At 34.2% G+C, this 19,891-nt stretch overlaps 1 protein-coding gene across 9 annotated transcripts in view; it reads left to right on the top strand.

The window, feature by feature from the left end:
- CHD9 (chromodomain helicase DNA binding protein 9) overlaps positions 1 to 19,891 on the top strand; it is a 220,928-nt gene that overhangs the window by 137,213 nt on the left and 63,824 nt on the right. For all 9 annotated transcript variants that reach the window (XM_025447580.3, XM_025447584.3, XM_025447582.3 and 6 more), the window contains 8 exons: positions 1,608 to 1,694; positions 1,897 to 2,034; positions 7,749 to 7,870; positions 11,115 to 11,358; positions 15,351 to 15,527; positions 16,787 to 16,930; positions 17,050 to 17,305; positions 18,408 to 18,618. In XM_025447580.3, coding sequence (XP_025303365.1) covers positions 1,608 to 1,694; positions 1,897 to 2,034; positions 7,749 to 7,870; positions 11,115 to 11,358; positions 15,351 to 15,527; positions 16,787 to 16,930; positions 17,050 to 17,305; positions 18,408 to 18,618 — 1,379 coding nt within the window. The remainder of the gene's footprint in view (positions 1 to 1,607; positions 1,695 to 1,896; positions 2,035 to 7,748; positions 7,871 to 11,114; positions 11,359 to 15,350; positions 15,528 to 16,786; positions 16,931 to 17,049; positions 17,306 to 18,407; positions 18,619 to 19,891) is intronic.

Genomic DNA, 19,891 nt, shown 5'->3' with positions numbered 1-19,891 from the left:
CCTGTTACTGGTGGTGTTCACTTTAACCACTAGATTATGGTGGTATCTGGGAGATTTTTTTTCACCATGAAATTACTGTTACTTTTTTGTAATTATAGAATCTCCTTCAAAAATTTGATGATTTCAATGACCTACTCAGTTTATGGATGCTGGGAGGTCAAAAACTTTTCACATCCTCACTCCAATACAGAGGTTCCTAATGAGCTGAAGATTTTAGAGTACTTAACTAATAATCTTTTAATTTTTCACAAAGACTGATTTTTCTCACTTGACTCAGGTACAACATAGATTGGAGCTATGCAGATTGTCTTAAAGTACCTCATTACCATTCTGATGATGGGCAGTGTTCTTTGTTATCAAGAGATCCTGAGATGATACTCTCGTTCAGGAAGGATTTGAGACAGTAAAGAGAACTAAAAACAGAACCATGGAGCACTACAGTACTTAGAGGTTAAGCAGAGGAGGAGAGGCAGCAGAGATAGCCGAGAAGGGCTATTGAAAGTAAGGCATTCAGGAATGAATAGGAAGCAGCCAGGCAGACAAGAGAAGGAACAATAGTCTATTCAGAAGAGAGAAGAAGGAGTATAAAAACATGGAGGTGTGCCATAACATGGAGTTTGAAAAGCCTGTGTTTTTATACTTTGGAAGCATGAAATCTGGGGGACAGCTGTGCCAAGCAATAGGAGATGAGGCTGGAGGAAAAAGGTAGGATCCTGCTTATTCCACAAAAACCAATGTGGGCCTGATCCCCAAACAAGGGAGGGTCAATGAAGGAATTGAAGCAAGGGGGCAATAGGTAAGATTTATATCTGAGAAACATCACTCTAGGGTCAATGTGAAAAGGGATTAAAGGGAAGCAAGAAAGATAGTTGAGTACTATCAGGAGGTTTTCAAGGTCCAAGTAAGTGATGAAGCAGTGAGAAGGATGAAGGAAGAACCAGTTGGAGTTGGAGTTGAGGGCAGAATCTGTAAGAATTGATGACTTATTAGATGTGGGAGATTAAAAAAGACACAAAAAGATAGAATCTGAGCTGACTTCTCTATTTCTGACTAGTGTAACTGGAAGTAAGGTGTGGAAGGGGTACTCTGTTATCATTAACCCAGTAGAAAAACCACAGGAAAGAAGGTAGAAGAGTGAGTGCCGTTCAAGGTAGCTCAAATAGAGTTTGAATTCATTGAAGTAACTGGGTTCTGAGCACAGGAATCAGCAAATAAAGAATGTTTGATGCAACTGAGAGATGAGCCTGCAGGTTGGGTGACTGGTCTCCAACACATAGACCTGAGTGAGAAGAGTGGCACAAGACAGGTATAGAGGCTCTTCTAGGAAAATGTTAGAAGGTATCTTCTAGAGTAAGTCACTTGTGTGAGGTACCTTATTTCTTGATGGTACTCGGAGGGTTTTATTATACGTAATGTGGTAATTCATAATACAGGCAAATATCTTAGATATCTTTTGGAAATTAAAACAGAAGAGTCCCATTTATTGAAAATTTAATTGAAATCAAACTTCAGTTTGTTCTAGAAAATAACTAGTAAATTTGCATTGATTTTGCTTTTATCTTTTTACTTCTTTGTCAGTTATCCATTAAGTTACTTTTTAATTGTAGATGGAAGAGGAACCATTTAACCCAGACTACGTTGAAGTAGACAGAGTGTTAGAAGTCTCTTTTTGTGAAGATAAAGACACTGGTGAGGTAAATATTTAGGAAAAAAAAATTTAAGTAGGAAAAACCTAAAACTTTCCAAATGTTAAAATGTACTGCTTTTTAAAAATTAATGACTTAAAAACACTGAAAAAAAAGTTTCATTAGTTTTTATTAATGAAGGTTAGGCTTATTTAAGCTGTCTCTACTCTTTTTCAAAATGGTAAAGTGAAAAAAAAATTTTTTTTTACAGCCTGTTATTTACTACTTAGTAAAGTGGTGCTCATTACCATATGAAGATAGTACATGGGAACTAAAGGAAGACGTAGATCTTGCAAAAATAGAAGAGTTTGAACACTTACAAGCTTCAAGGCCTGATACAAGACATTTGGTAAGAACTGTGTCTTAGACAACTTCATAAAATCTTAGCACTTCTTTTATTCAACAGGTTTAATGTAATCTTTACATTTTTAATTTCACTTTTGGTGTACAATGAATACTGTATTTTAAAAATTGCTACATAGTATCTTATGTATGTTAATTTAACTATTCCTCCATTAGTGAATATTCCATTTTTTTGCTGTCATAAACAATGCTGCATTGAACATTGAGCCCATGTACAAGTGTCTGTAAGACAAGTCAGAAGTGTAATGCCTTGGTCAGAGCATATGTGCATTTATAATTTTGCTGAGTATTTCCTTCAAATTTCCCTCCAGACAAGTTGCAAATGCTTCCACCTCATCTCTGAATTTAAGAGTTTCTGATGACGATTTCTCCCAGACCGTTTATAAAAATATCAAGAATATCAGTTTCAGCTTGAGGTGGAAGTTTTTTATTATTATTATTATTTTAAAGCTTTAATTTATTTATTCATGAGATACACAGAGAGAAAGAGGCAGAGACATAGACAGAGGGAGAAGCAGACTCCTCTCAGGGAGCCCGATGCAGGACTTGATTCCCAGACCAGGATCACGCCCTGAGCCGAAGGCAGATGCTCAACTGCTGAGCTACCCAGGTGTCCCTTGAAGTGGAGTTATTAATTCTCTATTTCTACAATAAGGAAAAATCCTTATTATACCCACCTTTTCCTTCTTTTCTATAAACCAGTTAATTCTCCATAACTAAATCATTCATCTCCTTCCATAGGAGCATTATTTTAAAAGAACCTTTTATATGGAATATTGTTAAAAGCCTACATAAAATAAATATGTTCTTTTTTTTTTTAATTGATTACATGCATATCTCTTCCCTGTTCAAAAAATAAGAAATCTAAGTAGGTTATTGACTTTTCTAGTACGGAAACTATAGAATTCTAGGCAGCTAAGGCAAGTTGTGATATTGCTGAAAATTATATAATTTTTACTTATATTTCCTAAAATTGTTTACTTTAAATCCTAAAACATAGAATTATTGTCACGTGAATACAATTTTGGGGGGCCAATGAAAAGAAATTCACCATGAAGAGACCTGTTATGATTTTATTTAATATTTGCCGTGTTCTCTTTCAAATGTAATTTAGTCACAGAAATTTCTTATTTCACTAAAGAGAAAATATTTATACATGAAAAGGCAGGAACAGATCACTTTTTGATTAGCATAAGGGTGAGGAAGAGCTGCCATGAAAAATGTGGAGATGTGATGGAAGAGAAGGAAATGAACTAATAATGTTCATGGAATAGATCATATTTTGATAATAATTTTTTTCTGTTCTTATTTTCTGTTCTTCTTAAGTAATGTCCCAGAAATATCCATATGTCTGTTACCAAGAGAACAGCAGCTTACCTCCATTCCTTTGACTTCTCAATGCCTTTCCTTGTTCTGGAAAACAAAAGTGTTAACTAATTAAGGGAGGAATGAGTCAAGGGAGATCGTGGAAGGGAAAGGTTTTCTTTTTGGAGTGGGGACTATGTCTCATTGATAATCTGATCTCTGGCCTCATCCTGTAAGCTATTTCTCTCCATCATTGATTCTCAGTTGGAAGTACGTATCAGAATCATCTTGAGAACTTTTCAAAAATTCAAGATGCTTGATTCCTTGTTTGTGGCTTCTGAATTAGAATATTTGAGAGCAGCCCCGGGCCTATTTGTTTTTAAAAAGATGATTTTGATGCACATGTCTGAGAAAAACCACTGCCTTAGACAGGTAGATATGGTGTAGTCCTTGGTAAAGGGAAATCATCCCATGGAATTAATCCCCTTAATTACTATAAAGTGGACTTGACAATAGTGCTAACCTATCATAGTTAAATACTGTGGGAGGTAAGTGATTTTTTGCCAGTCTATTATGATTAAATAAAATAACATATAAAACATGTATTTTTAGAGGTTCTGGAAATGAAATTTCTTTCTGACTCTAATGAAATATTAAATAATGATCAGATTGCTGAAAAGAAAATTGTGGAGAATATGACTTAATGTGGAAAATATTTTAAGCAATAATTAAATAATTATTATATGTTAATTATTTTTAAGTTCATTGCATACCACTGAAGAAATATTTTCTGTATTCACCCTAATTATATTAAGTAACAGTAAAGCTCTAATAACCAGTTGTTTTCTGTATACTGATGGCCTAATTCAGTTTTTCATTCAGAATTACCATACACTGACCCTGACCATCCTGGTAATTTTTAGAGGTGTAATTTTGTTGATTAGTACCAATATAAGATCATTTAAAAGTAAGAGATCATAAGAAACCTTGTGCTTGTTTCTCAGAAACGTATTTATCCTCCTGAGACCCAGACCCTACTAATTTGGGGCTGGAATAATGTTATCCTTCCACCTATTCAGCAATCTTAAGAAAGTTTATGTCTTAGCTATCCAGAATAATTCATAACAGAGCTTTTTATCACTGAGAAAGAAAAAATATATTTGGATAAGTATGACTAAACTATATATGTAAATGAATTTTTTTTTTGCATACAGTGTTATGCTTCTAGATTTCTTTTGAAAGAAATACTTTGTACCATGAATATCAAAGGTGGTATAGAGATGTACGATAGATTTAAAATGTATGAGAGAAAATTCGATACACCTCATCCTTTTTAGTCGGCTGCCTCTGCACTAGCCCTGGGGTGTAGCCAGGTGAGTCCACGTGAACACTTTAAGAATAGTTTCTCAGTTCACCATATATAGCCTTGTGGGTTTCGTGGACGCAAGCCCTGCTGGGTTTCAAAGATAGATGTTTTGGGGGCTCATCTCTCAGGTTCGGATCATAAAGCTGGGGTGCCATATGTGGGGTTTAAACCATTTGCTTCTCTGTCACCATCTTGAACCAGACCCAACTGCATCATATTTTTTAAAGATAAATTTATTGAGTTTGAAGCAACATACAATAAATTATGTGTATTTGAAGTGTACAGTTGGATAAGTTTTGACATCTGAAACCATCAGTATAATCAAGATAACGAACTATCCTTCAATCCCATATTCTCATTTCCCTTTGTAATCCCCCCTCCCAAATCTTTCTTCCTCTACCCCCAAGCCCCCCTGTAGGTAACTACTAATCTTTCTTATGTCACTATCCATTATTTTAAATTCTCTGTAGTTTTATATAGACAGTATAATGTTTTTTGTATAGCTTCTTTCATGCAGTATTCAAGATTCATGTCATTCATTACATGCATCAGTAGTTCATTCCTTTCTAATGCTGAGTAGTATTCTGTTGTAATGTATATCCCACAGTTTGTTTATCCATTCACCTATTGATGAATACTTATATTGGCTATTAGAAATAAAGTTATTAGGAATATTTGTGTGCAAGTCATTATCTAGGTATGTGCTTTCATTTCTCTTCAGCAAATATCTATGAGTAAAGTGGCTGGGTCATATGTTAGGTATATGTTTAATTTTTTAAGAAACTGCCAAGTTTTTTCCCTTTGGTTGTACCATATTACATTCCCTACAGCATTGTATAAGAGTTTTAGTAGTTTCACATCCTTGTCAACACTCGGAACAGTGTTTTTAATCTTAGCAATTCTAATGTGTATATAATAGTATGACATTGTGGTTTTCATTTATATTTCCTAATGAATAATGATGTTGAGAATCTTTTCATGTGTTTATTTGCCATTAGTGTATCTTTAATAAAGTGCCTATTCAAATATTTTGCATATTTTTTATTGGCTTAATACTTTCTTATTATTGGGCTCTAAGAATTATGTATATATTCTAGATCCAAGTCCTTTATCAGATATATGATTTGCAAAAGTTTTCTCCAAGTCTCTGGCTTGTCTTTTCACTGTCTTAACAATGTCTGTAAAAGAGCAGAAGTTCCTAATTTTGATAAAGTCTAGTTTATCTGTCTTTTCCTTATGGATCGTACTTTTGGTGCTATAGCTAGGAGATCTTTGCCAGAAGTTTTTTAGTTTTAGGTAACATTTAGGTCTATGATGAATTTTGAGTAATTTTTGTATATAGTGCATGTATGAATCAAAGTTCATTTTTTGTTTATGGGTGTCCAATTGTTGTAGCACTAGTTTTTGGATAAAAAGAAAAAACTGTCATTACTCCACTGAATTGCCTTTCCTACTTTGTGAAAAATCAATTGAGTTAATACATGTGGGTGTATTTTCGAACCCTCTATTCTGTTCCACTAGTCTGTTATCTTTACACCAATTCTACCCAGTCTTGATTCTGTAACTTTTACAAGTCTTGAAATCAGTATAAGTCCTCCAACTTTATTCTTTTTCAAGTTGTTTTGGATATTTCTGGTCTTTTGCATTTCCATATGGTTTTAGAATCAGCATATCAATTTCTACAAAAACATACTAGGATTTTGGTTATGTTGAATCTGCTGTTCAATTAGGAAGAATTAATAACAATGTTCAGTGTTTGAGTCCACGAAATTCCACTTGTTTAGGTCTTCTTTAATTTCTCTCAGCAGTGTTTTGTGGTTTTAAATACACCAGTCTTACACAACTTTTGAGAGATATATTCCTAAATAAGTCATATTTTAGATGCTATTATTGATGAAAGAGAAAATGGTATTATCTTTAAATTTGTTTCTACAATATAGAATACAGCTTTCTGTATATTGATCTTGTATCATACAACCTTGCTAAAATCATTTCTTAGTTTATCTTTGCTATAGATTCCATAGATTTTCTACATACAAAAATGAAGTCTTTTTTTTTTTAAAGATTTTATTTATTTATTCATGATAGACACACACACACACACACACATACACAGAGGGAGAGGGGGGCAGAGACACAGGCAGAGGGAGAAGCAGGCCCATGCCAAGAGCCCGATGCAGAACTCGATCCCGGGACTCCAGGATCACGCCCTGGGCCAAAGACAGGTGCTAAACCACTGAGCTACCCAGGGATCCCCCCAAAATGAAGTCTTCTGTGAATTAAGATGGTTTTACTTTTTCCGTGCCAATCTTAAAGCCTTTTATTCCTTTTTTGTTTTTGCTTTATTATACTTCTTAGAAACTGCAGTATAATGTTGAATAGAAGCAGTGACAATAAACATGCTTGCCTTTTCCCAATTTTAAGAAGAAAGCTTTTAGTTTTGAACCATTAAGTATGATGTTAAGCTTTGGCTCTTTTCATAGATGTACCTTACTTACCAGGTTGAAGAAGTTCCCTTCTATTCAAAATTTAATGAGAATTTTTATTAGGAATAGGTGTTAGAGTTTTTAAATCCCTTTTCTGCATCTATTGAGATTGTCATATTTTTGTTTTTTAGTCTGTTGATCAACATTGATTAATTTTCAAATTTAAACACCTTCCATTCCTGGAAAAAATCTACTTGGTCATGAGGATTATCCTTTCATATATTGGATTCCATTTGCTAAAATTTTGTTATAAATCTTTGCATCTGTATTCATTAGGGATATTGGTGTGTAGAAGGGTTTTTGGTAATATCTTTGATTTTAGTACCTGAGCTTTGTGGCGTTAGTGGAATGTATGCTGCCTTCTTCAATTTTCTGGAAGAGTTTGTGCAGAACTAATTTGGCCTTTAGATGTTTGTAACATTTCATCATAATACTATATAATGTTAGCTCCTTTAATTATTTTAAAAGCATGCTTTTATCATGTATGAGTTTTATGAAAGATTAAAAAATCTGAAATGCATCATTCTTTGTTTTTCCACAAAGGATCGTCCTCCTGCTAATATTTGGAAAAAAATTGATCAATCCAGGGACTATAAAAATGGCAATCAACTCAGGGAATATCAACTGGAAGGACTCAACTGGCTCTTATTCAATTGGTACAATAGGTATGTAGTATATCTTAATAGAAAAAAAATTTACTGTGTTGCTTTTTTTATGTGTGTCAAAATATATTAAGTAAAATAGGTACTGATCTGCTATATTATTACTGTCATGGGGTCTTTGTTATTGAAAGTGAGGTTACCTCAGAAGGATGTGCAAAGTATAATTTAGGATTTTGACTTTAATTGCTTCCTTTAAAGATGTACGCCAATCAGAATAGAAGAAAATTGATAAGATAATTAGTAATAAACACTGAAATGTCTTTTTTAACATTGTAAAACATCTGTTATGTTACAGAATATTTTTCAACTTACCAACTTACACTATCTGCCAGTAATTGAATCTAGTTAGAGTGAGCAATAATATCAGTAAGAATTAGGTAGGTCTGTTAAGTCTTCAGAGAAGCAGATTATTAGCAGTTGATGAGGAATAGAAATCAAAATATAAGAACCTAGTAATGAATTTACCTCTTCTATTAATTATTTATTTTCCAAGTTGTTCAAAATGCTGAGTGGAACATTATCTTACTTTTTTCAGTGAAAAGATAATTGCAAAAGAAGTATAAAATGGAAGTAAAAATGATTGAGAAAGCATAGTGGCATATACAAGAGAGCAAGCCAAGATTGTTATTAGTAATAATAGAACAGTTTGATGATACTTTTTATTCACAGTCATTCTTCTATATTTTTACTTCTCACATGATTCTTCTCTGAGTTATTAGACTCGGTGATGGTGAGTCCTGAGACTCAGTCACGTGAGGGTAGGGGAACATGTTAACCCTTCCCAGAGCTCTTCCCCCTAGTTTATATTTTCTAAATGTTAACCATCATTTTTCCCAAGAGACCCTTCCAGGTAAAAAAGTTAACTGTTTTGCTTAAATCCTCTCATCATTGCCCTTCCCCATTTCCTACATGGCTTGTTTTAAACTTACAGCACTTTCCTTGGGCTCTCTATCACAGCCCTACCCTTTGACTCCACGTGACTGCTCCATAGAGAACCCTAGGGCCAATGGATGAGCTTGTTCAAGTTCTTGTCTGCCTGACAGACGTATCTCCATTCTTAGCCTTTCTTAGGAATCCTCATGTACCAGAGGTTAAAGGTGCCTCCCCATTACCAAGATTAACATGCCACCTCTGTTCTTGACACACACCTCCTCCAGGCTTCTCAGAGCCTCACTTCCATCAGCTGTCATCCTGCGCTCTTACATCTTCAAGCTCTCTCAAGACTAGTACTGTCCCTTCACTCTCTGATCAGTTTAACCTACCATAAAAACATAAGAAAGAAAAGGATAAACCTCCTCTTCTTGGCTCTGTTTTTCCTTCTAGTGACCTTGAGCCCTCTGTCATTTCTAGGAATAACAGCCTACAGGAGGAGCTCTTCCGTTTCCTCATCAACTAGCTTTAAACCTGTTGCCTGTATTTGATTCTGTATCTTTAAAATGGTTTATTTCACAATCCATGGGGTATTTTTTCAGCCCTAATTTGCTGTTTCCCTGCTGCTGTAGGTAGTCACTGACTGTAAACTTTCCCCCATTCTCACTGCCAGCAGCTTCCACAGTGGGACTGTCTCCAGACCCTGTGACTCTCGGGTCTGCTGGTTTTCCTTCCTCTACCTGCCTTTTGGTATTGCTTTTCCTTCTAACATTTCTCTGTTGCTCTCTCCTCCTAGGACAGGTTTGTTCTTCATAAGCTCTACTCCACACCCCCTCTGCCTTTATCAATAACATCCTAATAGTCTCATCTCTTAATCTCTAAGGCCTTGAAATCCAAGGCCATATTTTTCTTTGCCTCTTGCTACTTTAAAGTCTATTTCACCAATTCTTTCAACACAAAATTCAAAATTAACCTTATCATTTCCTGTTTCCTCTGTACCAAACTTGTTCTTCCTCCATATTTTGTGTTTCACCTAAGAATAACACAATACAGGGGTGCCTGGCTGGCTCATCAGTAAGAGCACGCAGCTCTTGATGTTAGGGTCATGAGTTCAAGCCCCATGTTGGGTGTGGAGCCTACTTTAAAAAAAAAAATGATTCATTTAAGTCAACCAGATTGAAATCTGACTTTCATCCAACACCCCATATATCTGGTAAGCCACTGAGTTTAAAGCATTCTAAGTCATAATTAACTTTGGAAACCATTCTCTCCTCTTAGTCCTCCTCCCTTAGTCCAAGTGCCCGCCATTGTTTTCTGCATTCTTGCAGTACTTTCCTGGTTAGTGTCCCAGCTTCTAGGCACCTCACCTTCTAATAGCCATGGTGGAGCCAAAGTAAACCTCAAAACACAAACCCAATTGCATCAGGTTTCTTTAACATTTTCAGTGATTCCTGTTGCATAACAGAATGATGTCTAACCTCTTTATTTCTGATCTCTTCGTATCTTAGTAATACTCCCTCCTTTCACCCTCATCTCCAAACTATGTTTGTAGTCTCCATGTTGAGTTCCTTATACCTCCACTCCTTTGCTGAGCTCTCTGGCAAAATTCTACCTATTATTGAACTCCTCTTTGGAAAATGATCTCATCCCCTCATCTCTTTTTGCCACAAATGGACACTTACTCCTCTGAGCTTCAGCAATAAACTTAACCCTGAGGATTTTCAACTGGCCATGTATTATAATCATCTGTGGAACTTAAAAAAAAAAACTTATAGCTGCTTTTATCCTACTCCATACACATTGAATCATAATGTGTAGGGGAGAACCCTGTGTGTCTGTGTTTCTTTCAGGCTTTTAGATTCTTCTAGAGCCCAGCCAAAGTTGATACCAGTGCTTTATTTGCACTTCTGTGATAGCACACTGCATGACTATTTATTTATTTATTTACATGTCTGCTTTTCTAATAGATACAAGCCCATGGAAGGCAGAGAATATGCCCTATTTCTTTTGTATCCCATCTTCCCATACTCTCCCTGAGATATAGAAGGTATTTAATAAGTGCTTCCTGAATAAATATGTTTAGTTTGCCTTACTTATGCTGTTTCATTCTTTAACAAAATCATGCCTCTAATGGGTGATATCTTATTTTGGAGCTACAAAAATCTATAGTTTTCCCTATGCAGGATTATAATAAAATTATAATTTCCTATTTTTACAAAATAGCATGCTTAGTGTACACTTTGGCAACTTTTTATGTTTTTATAAATGCAAGTATCTTAACTTGATATTTGGTTATTTTTGTATATTTATCTTTAAAAACATTGTAGTGTACAGAAAAATCCAATGTATACATGGATGATATATTTGTTTATTTCAGACGAAACTGCATTTTAGCAGATGAAATGGGTCTTGGCAAAACCATTCAATCAATTACATTCCTCTACGAAATCCTTCTGACTGGTATAAGAGGACCTTTCCTGATTATTGCTCCACTTTCTACCATTGCAAACTGGGAGAGAGAATTTCGTACATGGACTGATATTAATGTTGTGGTTTATCATGGGAGCCTGATTAGCAGACAAATGATACAGCAATATGAGATGTACTTCAGGGACTCACAGGTGTGTTACTGATGATTTTGTTTGTTGTTTGAAAGGTCAAGTTTGAAAAAGCCAATTATTATGTTTTAATTATTTTCAAATTTGAGATGGATTTTATTTTCCTATGTACATCTTGGTTCGATCTCTTTTTTCATTGTATTTATTTTACAATAAACTTTAGTAGCTGAAGAAAACAATGACAAGGAATTAGGGTGATGTTCCGGTTCACTATAAAGTATGCTGATCTATACAAAGATACTAATTTGATTGTATCCCTAATTTTTCAACTAGAATAATTTTACTCATTGCTTTTAAATATACATTAAATTTATTTTTAGAAAAATATGTCTCTTTGATCATCCTCCATTATTTTCTCTCCATTTCTAAAATTCAAATCTTCACCCCTGGTGAGTACTGTGGGTTTAAATGCTTACTGAGATGAAACCATAGGTTCTTTTCCATGTTCAAAGGACTTTGATTTTAGACATATTTTAAGTTTGGTTTATTTGTTTTGTATGCAGAGTCAGGCATACCTCTCTATCATTTTCCCTTTTGAATTGGTTATTCCAGTGCTCTGGTGATTTGGTGGTTTTCTTCTCCTCTATATCCTAAAGGCACTTTTTCCATTTTACTTTGGCCTCTTTAGGAGGAAATTTAGTTGGAGATTTCTTATTTTTCATCTAAATACACACATCATAAAATTAAGAGTTAGCATTATAATAATGAATTTTCTAGCAGAAAGTTAAGAAAGCAATTAAGGACCAATTAGAGTTTTGAGTGGTACAGGACTCTTTAAGAATTTTATTAAGAAATAGTATCAGTAAAAACATAGTTCACACAAACATATATGTTTTAATTAGAATAGGTTTTTTGGCTAACATTCTACCTCAGTAGCACCTTAATAATTTATTTTTCTTTCACTAGTTCTTTTGTTTTATAAGGATCATTATAATGTATGGCTAGGTCATGTGATATGATACAGGTTGAAGTAAGGTAATGTGCCTAGCCTTCTACTGCTTTTCTTCCCAGTAGCAACTGATTGTCTATCTATTTGAAGCTGAAAATGAATTAATTAAGTTAGTTCCTTCAGCCTCATTGTCTCTCTTACTTTTATGATTGAAACAGTTACATTCTTATGAAATTAAGCATCTATATAACGCTTTAGTTATTCCTCAATTTTATTGAAACTGTCACCTTTGTATTTTCAAGCCTTTGACATCTCAGATTATAGTTTGATTCCCTTCCATAGTGTTTTATTCTTCTCAATCATACATTTGTAGATTTTAAGAGCTGTATGGTATCATAAAAATGATTATGACTGACTTAGTTTAATCTCGTTTTTATACAGACAGTATAATTAAAATATTAGGAGTTTAAGAGATGTTTAAAAGTTTTAATATATGTCCCATATGAGTTTGGTATAAACATGATAGCCAAGAAGCTAAAAGATTCTTGATGTGTTATGAACTGAATAGTATATATTAAATATTATATATTGTGGTAAATGTTATACATTCTAGAAGGATATTATCTGACAGGCTTAAAATTTAAAAAGATAAATCTCTACATAGATCTGTGCTTAGATACACATTTAACTTTTTGAGTTAATTATTTTGGGTGTATTTTAATATAAATGAATTGAATATTTGACTTCTGCTTTTTCAAGTTATTAAATAGCCCGACATCATAATAGTAGTAAAATATGCTAAGATTTTCTGAATCACCCTGAAAAAAGTAACAGATAATAACACAAACAGTCACAATCATTTATTAGTATTTGCCATGTGCCAGGCAGTCCACCAGACATTTTAGAATTAGTATTTCCCTGAATCTTTGTAATGCCTGCCTTGTAAGTAGGTAATAATATTAGCCCCATTTGCAAATGAGGAAACTGAGGTATAAAGAAGTTATGCAGTTTCCTCCAAAATCCCAACAAAACTGGGATTAATAAACCCAGGTAATTAGAATCAAAAGCCCTTGTTCATAAACATTGTGATATCACTTTACCTGAATGCCTTCTGCCTGAGGTTGTTAGAGCTATATAAATGCCCTAGACTTATACTTTACGCCTTTCTAAATAATATCTATTGGATCTGTTTTTCAACTTAGTAGCCATGCATATAATTATTATGGATTAATCTAATTAAGTTAGTAGGTATTGGGCACCTGGGTGGCTCAGTGGTTGAGCGTCTGTCTTTGACTGAGGTCATGATCCCAGAGTCCTGGGATCAAGTCTCACATCAGGCTCCCTGCAGGGAGCCTGCTTCTCCCTCTGCCTGTGTCTCTGCCCCTCTTCTCTGTGTCTCTCATGTGTAAATAAATAAAATCCTTTTTTTAAAAAAGTAGGAATTAAACTCTAAATCAGAATACACAATCTTTCTTAACCCTTAATTTCTCCTAATCCCTGATAGTTTATAGTTTTCAGTCCCATTTAACATTTTCTTAGTTTAGATTCCAGGATTTGTACTGTCCTATTCTTTCTGAAGCCCCCTTTACTGTTTCCTTTGTACCTTCTCTATCTAAACTTGGAGGTGACCCAGGGCTCAATCTTCAGACTCTTTTATATCCATACTCTTTCTGTCAGAGGTTTCATTCAGTCACACAACTTAAGTACCATCTATACTGCTAGAAACTCCCCAGATCTTATCACCAACTCTAACTTCTTTCCTGAATTCCAAAGAGCTCTCCAAATGCCTATTCATCTATTCCACTTGGATATCTAAGTAGTTTTCTCAAACATAACGTGTCCAAAATCCTGAATTTTCTTGTTGTAAGTAGCAACACCACATTCTAATTGTTCAAGCTAAAAGATTTTACACGTAAACTTGAGTCTTCTTTTTATCCCACTCTATGCCTATCCATTAGCAAATCCTGTTGGCTCAACCTTCAAAATACATTCAGAACTGAATACTTCTCATGACTTCCAATGTTAATCTCTTGCTTGGATTACTATGACAGACCCATATTGGTCATCTCTATGATCTGTCCTTGGCCTCTTTCAGACTATTTTTCTATGGCCACCAAAGGGACTCTTAAAATACATGTCACTTCTTGTCTCAAAACCCTCCAGTAGCCTCTTGCTTAGAGAAAGAGCCAAATCCTTAGCAAACTTTCCAGTCCCAGGACAGCTTCATCTCCTCCACTCAATGAGTTTCAGCTTCTCTGGCATTCTTACTATGTGAAGACTGCCGTAGATACTCCCACCTTAGGGCCTTCACACTTGCTGCTTCTTCCAAGATTGCTTTCTACTGTAGAGCTGTAGGTATCACATGGCTTTCTCCCTCATCTTCAGAACTTTGCTCTACTGTCACTTCTCAGTAATAGCCTCCTATGCAATCCATAAAATTGCAGTGGTCACCTCCGACCCCATATACCTTTCTTATTTTATTCCACAGCCCTTATCACTTTGTAACTTTTAAAAATATTTTCTTAATGGCTATGTCCTACATTTGAATCATTGGGCTGTAAGTTCCACTTGGATAATTATTTTTGTCTGTTTTGTTTACTGCTGTATCTCCAGCATCTAGAACAGGGTCTGGCACACAGACACTCAATAAATATTTGCTGAATAATTGACTCAGGTGGCTAATTTTGATATTAACTATTTATTTGCCGTTGTATGTGTCAACTCATGGATATAAGTAATAAGCATTAAAGCTGAAATTTCACTGTCCAGATTTTATAATGGCCATTTCTTTCTTGATCTAAAATTGTTACTACAACTCTTAAAAACTATAAAATATTTTATCAATGAATACTGATTTGAATATAATTATAAATTAAATAATTGTGTTGGCATAATTTTTTGCATTATTCTTGAAAACACTGCAATTTAATCATTTTAATGCTAAACTTCCTCATTATTTAAAGGGCAGGTATGCATATATAAAAATTTCAGTGGAAAATGTTTTGTAGCAGATATCGTTAGATATATTTTTATGCTATTTGATAGGAATTAAAAATTGTGATGAAGACATTCTAGCAAATTATTGTATTTGATAATAAATTTCTAGGGACGTATCATTCGAGGAGCTTACAGATTCCAAGCCATCATCACCACTTTTGAAATGATTCTGGGTGGCTGCGGAGAGCTTAATGCAATTGAATGGCGATGTGTGATTATTGATGAAGCACATAGGTTAAAAAATAAAAATTGCAAACTTCTAGAAGGTCTGAAACTCATGAATCTGGTAAGTAACTTATTATTTGACTTAATGCAGTGTCTTAGTTACTTAGTGATAGGTCAGATAGAGACAGAACTAATGCTAACCTCACTTTTTAAATTTTAGAGTATAGATCAGATTCTTATCTGTGGCAATTGAGGGTTTTTTGTTTTTTATTTTGTTTTAATTACTAAGGAAAAAAATTCCCCATGCTCAGCATAGGTTGGTTATAATTCATGGATTTTTAAAAGTCATCTTCTTACTAGTGTGTTTGCTTATTTCAAATCAGAGTCTTTTAACATTTTCATTTAATTGAGATCACATAATTAGTATATAAACACTTGAACAAGTAACTCCAATATGCAGAGCTACATACCATAAAACTGAAGCATTCCTTTTTACTATCAATACCCACCTCAGTTCTACTCCCCACTCCAGTATTTATAGATTGTTATGCATCTTTCTAGACTAAACTTTTGCCAGTATACACATATATATGCATATATAGTGATACATGTAGAAATATTTAGCTTAGGAATTTAGAGATGTTGTTAAATTTTAAATGATAATTTGTACTGTCATTAAAAATATTTATTTCCTATTACTACTATGTTTAATTTGTAATGCTGTTCTAGTGTAGAAGCATATTCCAGTTAGCTCTTCATATTGTTATATTGCCTTAATGATTTGAGAATTGTTCTTGCGTGAAAAGTCAGGTGATTTTAACTGCTCTCTCTCCTGCCTCAGAGAGGCCTTGGCTCACAGCCTCTTGGGGGGCTAGGAGCAGTCCTCCCAGTCTGGAGACCCCTTGGGGTCCTGTGGAAAGTGTTTAAAATAAACACAGGTGGATTAAAGGGTAAAAAAAAAAAAAGTCAGGTGATAATTAGCCAAATTATAAAGAATGAGAACCATTTTATATACAAATTACCATACCAAAAATGGTGGAGTACAAAAGAAACAAATACCTTCTTTGTTCTTGAAAGGTCTGTTTCTTTGAGAAAAATCCAAAATAGGCTTCCTAATTATTTAGAACTTTTCTTTTAAAAGCTTGAGTAGGTAAAAATAACATACAAAGTGTAGTATTACAATAATGATAGAGTTTTTAAAAAGTAATTTGAGAAAGTAAATTAATGAAGATTCATGAGTAGAGATGTTTTTTGAGATGTCTCTTGAAAATTATAGTTAGAAAAGTACTTTTGAAACACTAAACATTTAATAACCTATGTCAGCTTTCATGTAATTCTCAGACTGTGGTGTTTGACATGAATTATTCTTGCTTTATGTAGGAACACAAGGTGCTTCTGACTGGCACACCTCTCCAAAATACAGTTGAAGAACTATTCAGTCTTCTTCATTTCCTAGAACCTTTAAGGTTTCCTTCTGAATCAACATTTATGCAAGAATTTGGGGACCTGAAAACAGAGGAACAGGTATCCTCACTGGTCTTTGTAAAGAAGTGCATCAAACCTCTTATCTCTGTGATTGTGTGTGTGTATTTGTAACTGAATGTGCATACATGTTACATATCTTTTCATTATTTTTTGTGCAGGTGCAGAAACTTCAGGCTATCTTGAAGCCGATGATGTTGAGACGATTGAAAGAAGATGTGGAAAAGAAGCTGGCACCAAAGGAAGAAACCATCATTGAAGTGGAACTTACTAACATTCAGAAGAAATACTACCGGGCTATTTTGGAGAAGAACTTTTCATTTTTGTCCAAAGGAGCAGGGCAGACTAATGTCCCTAACTTGGTCAATACTATGATGGAGCTCAGGAAGTGCTGTAATCATCCATATCTTATCAAAGGTAGCTAAAAAGGATGGCAAACAAAAACTTAACTTCTTTAAACAAGTACTCATGAACTTTAAAAAACAAAAGCAAATAAACACTACAGCTATAGTGGCTGTTACAAGAAAAGGCAGTGATGTTCCATCTCTTCACTCTGGTATTCTCGGGGGGTTATGAGTGTTTTCAGAATCAGGGTGCTCCATGATCACATGCCAAGTTCCAGAAGCAGGACTTGCATTCAGTCTAATGTGGACTGGAATTCCTCCTCCAGGTGAATCCTCCTCCTGTGCAAAGACAACAAAGCCTACTTTTGGGGCTCTGGATTTTTTTTTTTTCCTGGGCTCTTCCAGTCCAGGTCTCGGATTACTCTGTTTTTGTGCTGTGATAATGTTACTTTTTAAGGTCTTGTTAGGTTCTTGACTAGCATTGCCTCTGTGTATCTTTTCACCAATTCCTAGGAATATACTCCCATCTTTATCCAGGACATGTGGTTTCTTAGCCCTGTAAGTAACTCTCTTGCCATCCCATTATTCTTTAATGATCAGATGAATGGAGGGAAGGCAGAGAGCCTTTAATGCTGGTTAGACTCTCTGGAGGAAGTATGTATCACAAGACCTATAACTTGACTTCCCTTTTAATTGTTCTGTTTCCTTGTTTTGATGGCTGGCCGGATACCCATAGACACATCCAGATTAATTATGATCACCATTCAGTTATGATCACTGTTGTATTGGTCTTTAAATAATAAATGTTTGTTTAAAAATATGTGTTTACTCATGTAGGTTAGGACCACATTTTCATTAATTCTTTCCCTAATAGCATTCATTAAACATTTAACAAACATAAATTTATATAAGGCATTATGCCAGAGGTCTAGAGAGATAAAAAGATGCTTTAAGACATTGTCCACATCCTCAGTGGAATTATAGTCTGATGTTGATGGGTGTCTAGCCACAAACATAAATAATTCCAATAAAAACAGTATACCTGTCATCAGAAAAATTTAATGTGTTACAGAAGCGCAGAGGAGCACTAATTTTGATTTTTTTTTTTTTTTTAAAGCAGCTGGGGGTTGCCTGCATCTGTGCATTGATGCTATCTTCTTATGTTTCTTTGACAGGTGCTGAAGAGAAAATACTTGGAGAATTTAGAGATACATATAATCCAGCTGCTTCTGATTTTCATCTTCAAGCAATGATCCAGTCTGCTGGCAAATTGGTCCTTATAGATAAATTGCTTCCCAAAATGAAAGCCGGAGGTCATAAAGTGCTCATATTCTCTCAGATGGTACGCTGCCTTGACATCCTGGAGGACTATCTCATTCATAAAAGGTAAGGCTTATGATTCATCTACTGAATTATACTGTGAATTACACTAACTTTATGCTATTAAGGATTTTGCATCACTGAACTGTAACATTTGTTGACTTACATCTTTATCTAGATAAGACTCCACTTAAATCTGAGTAAAAATAGCTTAGGATTATGTGTCAGGTGTTCTTCTAACCTACATATGTTGCAAATAGTAGACAGAGCTAAGGAGACTAAGAAAAGCTTGTAAATTGGCAAGTATTTATTGACCTAGGAATTGATTTATTAGTATCCATTTTACTTGATCTGTAAATCTTGCAATAATGACAGTTTAAGTGGACTTATAGCCACCTTCAAAAAAAAAAAAAAAAAAAAAGGTTACCTTTTCAGATCTTTCATTATCATAATTAGAACCTGAGCTTGCCGCGCTTTGATTCTTACCATATACCATTTGATATTTATTCATGCTTTTAATCTTTTCATTTGTTTAATGTGGGGTTTGATTTTGTTTTGGTGCATGACAATAAATCTTCAATATTGTCTGATCAGTATTTAGATAAATAAGATATTTATCATAGGTTATTTTCTCAGAACATTAGTTGTCCAGTCAGATGCCAACATACTACTCTAAAAGGGAATCTAAAGATGTAGCTGTAGATTTTAGTTCAATGGATTTTGACTCTTATAATAGATAACTAAAGGTCTATACTAATTTAGATTTTTCAGAAATTGTGTAGTTCATTTTTATTTTTTATTTCTAGTTCTGTTTTTAGTGTCAGTATTCCACTCCTTTAGTCTAATTCCAAAATGTATATTATTCTCAACTTTATATCATAGAAGTAAAAAAGAAGATAAAACTGCAATATTCTTACATTTCCTTGATCTGATACAAAGAACTTTATAAAACAAAGACGAATTTCATGGAAAACCCCAGATTTCTTTAATGTCAGGTTATTAGAAGTCACACCCCATTTCACAGGTACTGCAGACAAGAGTGAGCTCCTGCAGAGTTTCTAATAAATTATATGTGTAAAGGAGTGTCTTGAGCCAGGAGAGGTATGGCAAATGTCATGTGTATTCCTCTTCTAATTCCTAAATTTTTATAAATTTTAATTTTATTAATGTCTATCAGTTTCTGAATTTTATGTAAATGAGGAAAGAAATTAAAAGTTAATTACTTAAGAGTAATGACTTTAAAGAATTAGGATTCTAAAGCATGTTTTGGAATGTTCTAGAAAACTTTGGATTTTTAAGTAATTATTAATGTTTCAATTTCAAATATTGTTAATATCTT

The sequence above is a fragment of the Canis lupus genome, chromosome 2, assembly GCF_003254725.2.
Source record: "Canis lupus dingo isolate Sandy chromosome 2, ASM325472v2, whole genome shotgun sequence".
Lineage (NCBI taxonomy): Eukaryota > Metazoa > Chordata > Mammalia > Carnivora > Canidae > Canis > Canis lupus.
The sequence above is the reverse complement of the archived record's forward strand: the minus strand, read 5'-3'. Positions and strand labels throughout refer to the sequence as shown.